This window comes from Macaca fascicularis, chromosome 3 (assembly GCF_037993035.2).
Source record: "Macaca fascicularis isolate 582-1 chromosome 3, T2T-MFA8v1.1".
In the NCBI taxonomy this organism is placed as follows: Eukaryota; Metazoa; Chordata; class Mammalia; order Primates; family Cercopithecidae; genus Macaca; species Macaca fascicularis.
The window spans coordinates 6,138,929-6,150,982 of record NC_088377.1 but is presented as its reverse complement, the minus strand read 5'-3'; the positions used below and the strand labels follow the sequence as shown (position 1 = coordinate 6,150,982).

General features: G+C 36.6%; 1 protein-coding gene across 3 annotated transcripts in view; it reads right to left on the bottom strand.

Annotated features, from left to right (window-relative positions):
* DSCAM (DS cell adhesion molecule) overlaps positions 1–11,594 on the bottom strand; it is an 855,708-nt gene extending 844,114 nt beyond the window's left edge. For all 3 annotated transcript variants that reach the window (XM_065541361.2, XM_065541362.2, XM_074033985.1), the window contains exon 1: positions 11,487–11,594. In XM_065541361.2, coding sequence (XP_065397433.1) covers positions 11,487–11,589 — 103 coding nt within the window. In that variant the 5' untranslated portion in view covers positions 11,590–11,594. The remainder of the gene's footprint in view (positions 1–11,486) is intronic.
* Positions 11,595–12,054: the final 460 nt, after the last annotated feature.

Below are 12,054 nucleotides of genomic sequence, written 5' to 3'. Positions count from 1 at the left end.
CGGGCACCTGTAGTCCCAGCTACTCAGGAGGCTGAGGCAGGAGAATGGCATAAACCCGGGAGGCGGAGCTTGCAGTGAGCTGAGATCCAGCCACTGCATTCCAGCCTGGGTGACAGAGCGAGACTCCGTCTCAAAAAAAAAAAAAAAAGAAAGAAAGAAATTAAAAACATGATAGCAGAATTGAAAAATTCAGTAGAAAGGCTGGAAACCATTATCTAGAAATTAAAGCAAAAATTTAAAGAGAGAGCAGGAGGGGCTTGTCCAGGCTCACCAAGGAGTCTGGAATGGGTAATGTGTACTGAACACTTAGCGTACGCCGGGCTCCAGACTCCATGCCAGGATGCAGGAATGCACAAGGTCCTGCCATGGGAGAGTACTCAAGGAGCTCTTGAAAGATCTGTTGCCAGGATCAGTGACCTGGTGATGGAATGCTTAGAAGAGCGGGACAAGTACCTGAACCCCTTTGCTCCTCTTGTAGGCATTTGGATTCCTCATCATGCCTTTATGCAAGACTTGGCCTAGGTGTTTGGGGAACCTGTTGTTCTCACCAGTGCCAGCCTCAGCTCCCAGGCCAATTCTCTGAATGTCAAGGAGTCTCAAGACCTCTTGCTTCGATTGTCCTTGGTCATTGATGGGGGACACATCAGGGATGGCCAGAACCCTGAATGTTGCCTGGGCTCCACTGCAGTTGACTTATCTGTGCCTGGAAAGTTTGTTATCATCTGTCCAGGCTATACCATGAAGAGTACTACAGCCATCCTTCAATAGAAGTATGGCTACTCCCCTCACACACATCCTGCTTGTGTGTGCTGGATCCTATTTGTCTGTCCTCTGCTGACTGGCAAGCCCTCATTGGCAGAGGCCACCGGATCTACACACTAGCTTGACTCTAGGCAGTGTGTCTTTCTGAACACTGGAGGTCAAGTACCAGAAGCTGTTGCTTAGCTGTGCACCTGGAGGAAAAGTTGTATTTATTATGTGTAGTTTCATATATCCACCAAAAGCTGAATGGAGAGGTTAAGAACATTCCTAGGTGGCCTTATTCCAGTAAGTTTCTTCTCTGTCTCTCCTTTTTTAAATTGAAAAGTAATTTAAATAACAGATTTAGAATCTAGTGAGAACCTTGTCTCTGATGGGTGGTGGTATTTAAGGTTCCAACCAGAGAGAAGTATTGGTGCTGTTTAAGAAGTCTCAGGTGATCAGAGGCGTCTGTTAGGCTCTTGAAGCTGGAACAAGATTGCAGAGTCGCAGGCCAAATGCAGTATTTCCCTGATCCAGTGGGGCAGTGATGTTGTGTACTATAACTGCTGGGGGGTGAGAGTGAGTAGTCATTTTGAGTTAATAGTGGGAAGTCTGCTCAGTTGGCAGGGGGTAGAGGTGGGGAGAGGCAGTCCAGATAAATGAATTTTGGAAAATACATCTCTAATAATCCTTTGCAGCCAGTGACTTTTTTCTTACTTATTCAAAAAATAAGTTACAGTTAATTATACCTACAACACCTCTATTTAAATTCAGATTGGCTCAGCAGCCTTTTGTCTTTATTTGCATGCACACCAAGTGTTTAACATAATTATGGTTAGGCATTTGAACTTTGTTTTTCTTTAACATAAAGAAATGCTACTATTAAACAATTTTGTCAATAGAAAATAATTAAAGAAAGAAAATTAGAGATACAGGAAATTTTTTAAATTAGAGGACTAGCCCATGGAGTCTAGTATCTGGCTTAAAGTAGCTCCAGAAGGAGGCGAGATCACATGGAGGGAAGAGTATCCTCAAAGAATCCAAGGAGCCTTCTCAGATTCAAAGGACATGATTTTCAAACCGAAAGGGCCCATCAAATACCTAGCACAACAGAAGAATGTAGACCTACACCTCAGCACACGTATGTGACACTTTAGGATACAGCAGCAACCCATCCTGTAAACTCTTAGTGGAAAAAATAGTTACATTTAATACAAAGGATTGAGAATCAGTATAGCATTGGATTTCTTAAAAATGGTACTAGAAGTTAGAGAACAGATGACCAAGTCATTCAAAACCATAGGTAAAATTATTTCCAACCTAGAATTTAATGCCTAAGCAACCTATTAGTAAGTAGAATAAATACACTTTCATAAAACAAGGTCTGAAAATCTTCACCTCCCCGATGTGCTTTACCAGGGAGTTACTGAAGGATGGGCTCCACTAAAACAAAAGGAGAAACCAAAAAAGAAGACCTGAGGTACAGAAAACAGAAAGTCTAAAACAAGACAGGGATGAAGGGACTGTCCAAGAGGATGGTGAGGGTCCTAAGATGCAGCTGTATCCAAAGCCCAGAGAGCAACAAACTCAGGCAGAATCTGGTCAGAAGCTCTCCGGAGATGTCTTTAAATGTCTGGGTCCTTGAACACAGTAAGAGGAAAATTACATAAATGACAGAGAGTTTGGAATTGGTAATAATGACATGGGAAACCAAGCAAATAAGAGAGCCCGACAAATATTAACTTTAGGAAAAAATAAATTTTTAAAAATGAGAAGGGGAAGAAAGCACTACTCTGTGTAGCTCAGCTATGAACATTGGACTACTCAGAAACACTGGATACTGAAAATATGAACATGTAGTATGGATCTAGATTAATTTGACAACTATCTTGAGAGATTCATGATGGAAGCAAATGTCAAAGATATGGTAGAGTGAAATAGAACTCAGTATTCATCTGCTATCATGGGAAGTTAATAAAACTGAAATTATTATTATTATTATTTTGAGATGGAGTCTTGCTCTGTCACCCAGGCTAGAGTACAGTGGCTCAATCTTAGCTCACTGAAACCTCCAATTCTTGGGTTCAAGAGATTCTTCTGCCTGCTGTATAGAAATGCTACTGATTTGCACATTGATTTTGTATCCTGGAACCTTGTAAAAAAATTTTATCAGTTCTCATTGTCTTTTGGTGGAGTCTTTAGGGTTTTCTAGGTATGGGATCATATTGTTAGTGAAGAGAGATAGTTTGACTTCTTCCTTTCCTATTTGGATGCCTTTTATTTTTGTCTCTTGCCTGATAGTTCTGGTTAAGACTTCCACTGCTATGTTGATTAGAAGTGGTGACAGTGGGCATCTTTGTCCTGTTCTAGTTCTCAAGAGGAATGATTCCAGCTTGTGCTCATTCAGTATGAGGTTGGTGGTGGGTTTGCCATAGACGGCTCTTATTATTTTGAAAGCTACACACCTACAACTATCTGATCTTTGACAAGGCTGACTAAAACAAGCAATGGGGAAAGAACTCCTTGTTCAATAAATGGTGCTGGGATAACTAGCTAGCCATAAGCCAAAGAATGAAATTATACTCTTGCCTTTCACCATTTATAAAAATTAACTCAAGACAGATTAAAGATTTACATGTATGACCTCAAATTACAAAAATCTTAGAAGAAAACCTAGGAAATACCCTTCTTAACATGGGCCTTAGCAAATAATTTTTGGCTAAGTCTTCAAAAGCAATTACAAAAAAAATTAACAAGTGGGACCTAATTAAACTAAAGAATTTCTGCACAGCAAAAGAAACTATCATCAGAGTAAGCAGACAACCTATAGAATGGGAGAAAATTTTTGCAAACTGTACATCTGACAAAGGTCTAATATCCGGCATCTATAAGGAAATTAAACAAATTGACAAGAGAAAACAAACAACCCCATTAAAAAGTGGGCAAAAGACGTGCGGAGACACTTCTTAAGAGAAGACATACAAGCGGCCAACAAACATGAAAAAATGCACAGCACAGTCATCAGAGAAATGCAAATCAAAAGCACAATAAGATACCATCTCACACCAGTCAGAATGGCTATCATCAAAACATAAAAAAACAACAGACGCTGACAAAGATGCAGAGAAAAGAGAATGCCTATATAGTGTTGGTGGGAGTGTAAATTAGTTCAGCCACTGTGGAAAGCAGTTTGGAGATTTCTCAAAGAACTTAAAACAGAGCTACCATTCGGCCCAGCAATCCCATTACTGGGTATATACCCAAAGGGAAACAGTTATAACAAAAAGACACATGCATTCATAAGTTTATCACCACTCTACTCACAATAACAAAGACATGGAATCAACCTAGGTGCCCATCAATGGTGAACTGGATAAAGCAAATGTGGTATATATATATACCATGAATACTATGCAGCCATAAAAAAGAATGAAATCATGTCCTTTGTAGCAGCATGGATGGAGACGAAGGACATAATCCTAAGTGAAATAACACAGAAACAGAAACCAAATACCACATGTTCTCACTTATGTGTGGGAGCTAAATATTGAGCACACGTGGACATTAACATAGGAACAACAGCCACTGCAGGCTACTTGAAGAGGGAGGGAGGGAGTGCACATGGGTTGAAAAACTTCCTATTAGATGCTATGTTCACTATGCATGGTCGACGTACCCATGTAAGAAACCTACACATGTACCCCCTGTATCTAAAAGAGAAGTTGAAAGAGAATTGAAATCTCTTCCCAAGGGAGAGACAGGCTATGAAAAGAGAGAACTCTGTAGCTGTCCCTAACAGGACTGACTTTATTTGGAACAGAGCATAGGAAAGTCCAAGCCAAAGGGCATTGTCAAAAACAATGGAGACTGTGGTGGTAAACAATTAAGAGAAGGCTTATAGCTTCATGATATCAATAAGTGAAATAGGAGACCAGCTAGAAGTTTAACAGAAAGAACCATGGGGAGAATCAGTTAAGATGAGTCATCTGGAGTCAGAGAAAGCCTCAAAAACTACCTCTGAAAAGGGGCCTGATTTTAATTGGATTAGAAGGTGGAGCAATGTATGCCCCAGGGCAGTGCAAAAAACAATAGTGCAATCAGCTAGCAATAGGTAGAGGCTAATAGTTGAGTGTGATCTCAACACAGTGAAAACAGCCCAAAGCTTAATGGGGAAATCACACAAAGAGATTGGTCACAGAAAGCCTGGCTAAAACTGTTGTCATGCATGTCCAAGTCTGTACCCTGTGAGAAGCAATATCAAAGTTGACACACTGCAGAGGAAACAGACTTCACTAAACTGGTCCAGTCAAGTCACTAGTCATTAAACAGATAAAAAAACAAATAACACCAGCAAGCCTCGGGGGAGGGAGGTTAGTATCCAAAGTTGCTACAATATATTATCTAAAATGTCCATGTTTTAGTGAGAGAGACAGAGAGAGAAACAGAGATGGAGAGGGGGGGAAAGAGAGAGAGAGAGAGAAAGAGATCATTCAAAAACAAAAATAGGAAAGAATGACACATACAGAGGAAAAAAAAAAAAAAAAAAAACCAGGCAACAGAAAGCACCTTTAAGAGACTCAAATTTTGGACTTAGATGAAAACATCAAAGATTCTCTTACAAATATTTCCAAAGAGCTAAAGAAACTATGTTTAAAAAAGTAAAGGTCTATATGTTTACAATGTCTCATCACATAGAGAATACCAACAAAGAGATATAAATTATTAAAACAAACCAAATGAAATTTCTAGAGTTGAAAATTACACTAACCAAAATGAAAAATTTACTAGAGGGGCTCAAAAGTCAATACGAGCTAGTAGAAGAAAGAATTAGCAAACTTGAAGATAAGTAGATAGAGATTATGCAATTGGAGGAACAGAAAAAAAGAATAAAGAAAAATTCCCAGAGTCTCAGCAAATGTCGGGAACCATCACTTCAAGCAGTGAAGTGCGACGAGCGTATCAAAGAAGCAAAGAGAGAAAAGAGTATGAAAAATTTTTAAAGAAATAATGGCTAAAAACTGAGCAAATATAATAAAAATCTTTAATCTACAAATCCAAATATCTCAATAAATTCTAAGTCAGGTAAATGTAAGAGATCCAAACCCAGACACATTATAGACAAAACGTTGAGTGCCAAAGACAAAGAAAAATCTTACAAACAGCAAGACTAAAACAACTTGACTCATACAAGAAAACTGCAATAATTTCAACAGCTGACTTTTCATCAGAATTAATGGAGGCTAAAGCAGTGGATGACATTAAAAATGCTAAAAGAGAAAGAGAGAACCAAGAGTTTTATATTCAGCAAGACAATCTTTCTAATGTGAAAGCAAAAAAGGCAGAGAATTTATGGCACACAGACCTGCCTTATTAGCAATACTAAAGAAATATCTTCAAACTGAATGCAAGTGACAGCAGAGTAATTCAAATTTATGAAACAAAAAAGGTCCCAATAAATTATATAGTTAATTGTAAAAGATAGAATAATTGAATATTTCTTCTTCTTTCTTCTCTCAATTGATTTAAAAGACAAGTGCATAAGATAATATGTATGGAATTATATTATTGGGCCCATAACTTACAAAATTGTAATATATTTGACAATAATAGCACAAAGGAGGCAGGTAGAAGCAAAATTATGTCAGAGAAAGAAAACGACACAAGTTGATAACTAAAATCTACAAGAAGAAATAAAGAGAAACAGAAATGTAAAATAGGAAATATTATTATAACATATAACAAACATTATAATTACATTAAAAAAAGAATGAAGGAATGGAGTTATATAAGAATAATGTTTCTATAATTCACTTGAATTAAGTTAGCCTAAATCTAAAGTAGAATCTGATACATTATATGTATATTGTAAATCCCAGAGAAACCAGAAAAAAGAAAACTGGAAAATATATAGTAAAAAATTGACTAAATAAATCAAAATGCTGCATTAGAAAATATTCACTTAATGCAAAATAAAGTAGTAAATGAGAAATAGAGAAACAGAAAATACATGTGACATATTTTTTAAAAAACCAAAAAGTAAAATAATAGACAAATCCAAACATATCAATAACAATATTAAATGTGGATGAATTAAGCTACCTGACCAAAGGCAAAGATTGTCAGATTGGACAAAGTAAAAACAAGATCCAACTATATGATATCTACAAAAGACACCCTTTAAATTCAAAGATATACATAGGTTTAAAGTAAGAGAATACAAAATTGTATATAGGAATAAAAGACTTGGAGTAGCTATATAAATATCAGATGACATGAACTTTAAAACAAAAATAATTATAAAGAGGGAAATTTTATAAAGACAAAAACAAATTTGTCAAGAATATATAGCAATTATAAATGTATATACAACAAACAACAGAGTCCCCAAAACAGGTAAAGCAAACCTGACAATGCAAAAATAATAGTTTCATATCTCACTTTCAATAATAAATACAAAAATTAGGCAAAGAGTCAACAAAGATAAAGACTTGAATAATGCCATAAACAACCAGACCTAACAGACATCCGTAGCAGCAATCCTCAACCTTTCTGGCACCAGGGACCACTCTAAGGGAAGACAATTTTTCCACAGTCGGGAGTGGAGGGTGGGCAGGGGCTGGTTTCAGGATGATTCGAGTACATTACAGTTATTGTACACTCTATTTCTATTATTATTACATTGTACTATATAATAGGATAATTATACAACTCATCATAATGTAGAATCAGTGGGAGTTCTGCGCTTGTTTTCCTGCAACTAGATGGTCTCATTTGAGGGTGACTGGAGACAGTGACAGAACATCAGGCATTAGGTTCTCATAAGGAGCACACAACCTCGATCCCTCACATACACAGTTCACAATAGGGTTTGTGCTCCTGTGAGAACATAACACTGCTGCTGATGTGACAGGAAATGGAGCTCAGGCAGTAATGTAAGTGATGGGGACTGGCTGTAAACACAGATAAAGCTTCGCTAGCTTGCCCGCTGCTAACCTCCTGCTGGTTCCTAATAGGCCATGGACTGGTATCAATCCATGGCCCAGGGTTTGAGATCTCTGATCTATAGAGCACTTCAACCAGTAAGAGCAAAATGCACAATCTTCTCAAGCACACATGGAACATTCTCTGCATAGACCATCAAAAAAAGCCCAAACAAATTTAAAAGAATTGAACTCATACTAACTGTGTTCACTCACCGTAGTGAAATAAATTAGAAATCAGTAACAATACAAAATTTGTGAAAGTTGTAAAATTTGGAAATTAAACAACATGCTCCTAAATAAGTAAAATGTCAAAGAAGAAACCAAAGGAATATTAGAAAATATTTTGAGATGAATGTAAATGAAGACATAACACCAAAATGTATGTGATGCAGATTAAGCAGTGAGAGGGAATTTTTTAACTACAATTGACTTTATTAAAAAATAAGAAAGATCTAAAATTAGTAACCTACTATGTGAAGACACTAGGGAAGAAAAACAAAAAGCAAATTAAACCTAAAGCAAGTAGATAAAATAAAATAATAAATATTAGAGATGAAATTAAGGATAGAAAAACAATGGAAAATCAATAAAATTAAAAGTTGTTTCTTTGAAAAGATCAACAAAATTAAGAAATCTTTATTTAGCTTGACTAAGAAAAAGAAAGATTCAAATTACTGAAGTTAGGAAAGAATCAGGAAATATTATTGTTGATCTACTAAATTAGATTATAAGGAAGTACTATGAGCAATTATATGGAAATAAATTATATAATTTAGATGAAATGGACAAATTGCTAGAAAATCACAAATTTCTGGAACCAACTAAAAAAGAAGTAGAAAATCTGACTAGGCATATAGTAAGTAAGAAGATTGGATTATTTATCAAGAAACTACCCACATACAGTGTGGCAATTCCTCAAGGATCTAAAACTAGAAATACCATTTGATTCAGCAATCCCACTACTGGGTATATACCCAAAGGATTATAAATCATGCTGCTATAAAGAAATGTGCACATGTATGCTTACTGCAGCACTACCTACAATAGCAAAGACTTAGAACCAGCCCAAATGCCCATCAATCATAGACTAGATAAAGAAAATGTGGCATATATATAGCATAGAATACTATGCAGCCATAAAAAAGAATAAGTTCGTTTCCTTTGCAGGGACATGGATGAAGCTGGAAACCATCATTCTCAGCAAACTAACACGGGAACAGAAAACCAAACACTGCATGTTCTCACTCATAAGTGGGAGCTGAACATTGAGAACACATGGACACAGGAGGGGAACATCACACACTGGGCACTATTTGCAGGGAAAGGGAAAAGGATAAAGGGAAGCGAGAGCATTAGGACAAATACCTAATGCATGTGGAGCTTAAAACCTAAATGATGGGTTGATAGGTGCAACAAACCACCATGGCACATGTGTATCTATGTGACAAACCTGCACCTTCAGCGCATGTATCCCAGAACTTAAAACAAAATAAAAAATAAAATAAATAAAAAATAATTACTTCCACTTCCATAGTAATCACACTAATTAGAATTTTCCAAGCAGAAAAAAAAGAAACTACCTATAAAAATTGCCCAGGCACTGACACTGATGGCCTTATTGGTTAATTCTACCAAACAGTTGAAAAACCAGTAAGGCCAATTCTTCATAAACTCTTCCAAAAATTAGAAGAGGAAGGATTGTTTCCCAAGTCATTCCACAGGCCAGTATTAACCCAATACCAAAACTAGACAAAGATATCACAAGAAAACTACAGACAGAATCTGTAGTGGATGAATTTCATAATATGCCTTATAAAAGTAGATTTAAAAATTCTCATCTAAATACTAGAAACCCAATTCAGCAATACACAAAAGAACTGTACATCATGACCAAATAGCATTTATCCTAGGAATGCAAGGTTGTTTAACATCTGAAAAATCAATGCTTATAACACATATGAATACAATAAAGAATACAATTTTTGAGATTATTTCAATAGATGCAGACAAAACATTTGACAAAGCCAATGCCCTTTTACGATAAGACTACTCAGCAAATGAGGAATAGAAAGGAATTTTCTCAATGTGATAAAGGAAATCTACAAAACCCCACAGCTAACATAATATTTAATAGTGAAAGACTGAATATTTTCCCCTCAAGATCAAGAACACAGTAAGGATGTCTGCTCTTATCACTTCTAGTCAATATTGTTTAATAAAAAAAAAAAAGTTATCCAGGTAATTGGGCAAGAAAAGAAATAAAAGACATTCAGATTGAAAAGGAAGAAGTAGAACTATTTATTGGCAAATGAAATGATCTTGTATATAGAAAACACTGAGGAACCCACTAAAAACTATTAAAACTAATAATTTGAGCAAGATTGCAGGATACAAGATCAATTTACAAATTTCAGCTATATTTCTATACCATTTCAATTAACAACCTAAAAATCAAATCTAGAAATCAATTCCATTTACAATAGCATTAAAAAATAAAATGTTTAGAAATATATTTAGAAATATATTTAACAAAAGAAACATAAAACATGTATTCAGAAAATGGAAACACAACCCACCAAACTGAAGAAAATATTTCCAAGTCATAAATCTGATAAGGGATTTGTATTCAAACTATAAAAAGAACTCTTACAACTCAGTGATTAAAAATAAATAAGCTAATTAAAAATGGGCAAAGGATGTGATTAGGCTTTTTCCCCCAAGGAACATGGGCAAATGACCACAACACATGGAAAGACACTCAATATCATTAGTTATCAAGGAAATACAAATCAAAACCACAATGAGATACCACTTCACTAAGGATCAAAAGGAGAGACAGTAACAAATCTTTGCAAGGTTGTAAAGAAATGGAAACTCTCATTCATTGCTGCTGGAAATGAGATACGCACAGCTACTTTGGAAACCAGCTTGGCAGTTCCTTAAAAAGTTAAACATAGAGATACCACGTGACCCAGCAATTCAACTCCCAGGTATCAACTCAAGGGAAATGAGAACATATATCCACAAAATACCTCTACATGAATATTTTAGCAGCATTATTAATAATAGCTAAAAATTGAAACAACTCAAATGTCTATTAACTGATGAATAGGTAAATAAAATGTGGTATATCCATATAATGAAATATTATTGAGCAATAGAAAAGAATGAAGTAATTACTATAGTGTGGATGAACTTAAAAGCACTAAGTTAAGTGAAAGAAACCAGTCACTTTGGGAGGCCGAGACGGGCGGATCACGAGGTCAGGAGATTGAGACCATTCTGGCTAACACTGTGAAACCCCATCTCTACTAAAAATACAAAAAATTAGCCGGGCGCAGTGGCGGGCACCTGTAGTCCCAGCTACATGGGAGGCTGAGGCAGGAGAATGGTGTGAACCCAGGGGACGGAGCTTGCAGTGAGTGGAGATCGTGCCACTGCACTCCAGCCTGGGCAACAGAGCGAGACTCCGTGTCAAAAAAAAAAAAAAAAGAAAGAAAGAAAGAAAGAAAGAAGCCAGTCACAAAGGACCCCATGTGGCATAATTCCAAGTCTATGAAATGTCCAGACTAGGCAAATTTATAGAAATAGAAAATAGATTACTGGTTGTCTAGGGCTAGAGCAGGTGGAGTAGAAAGAGAACAGAAGAATGGGAAAAGGCGAATTGGAGTAGGTAAAGAGTTCTATGTTAGACCATATTTGTGTTTCTATAAATAGCTGAGACTAGGCAATTAATAAAGAAAAGAAGTTTAATTGGCTTACGGTTCTGCAGGCTGTACAAACAGGGTACCAACATCTGCTCAGCTTCTGCCAAGAGTCTCAGGAAGCTGACAACCATGGTGGAAGGTGAAAAGGGAGCTGGCATGTCACATGGCTAGAGCAGGAACAAGAGACAGAGCAAGAGAGTGAGGGGGGAGGGCCACACATTTTCAGACAATCAGATTTCCCCCTCCTGACCCAAACACCTCCCACCAGGCCTCACTTCCAACACTGGGGATTACATTTCAGTATGAGATTTGGACAGAACAACCAACCAAACTCTATCAGGTTCCATTTTGTGGTGACAATAAGGATCTACAGTCAGATTTGACCATGGTTGTATAACTCTGTAAATGCACTGAAAACCATTGAATTGCACTCGTTAAATGGGTAAATTATATGGTATATGAAATACGTCTCCATATAGCTGTTTTAGAAACACATGAGCAAGAGACAGAAAGTTACAGACTATATTTGCCAACATTTCTGAGTAAGCATGGAGACTGTTTACTAAATGTCTTTGTCACCTTAAAGCCATGCTATTCTTCATGTGAGATCCTGCTTCACAGCA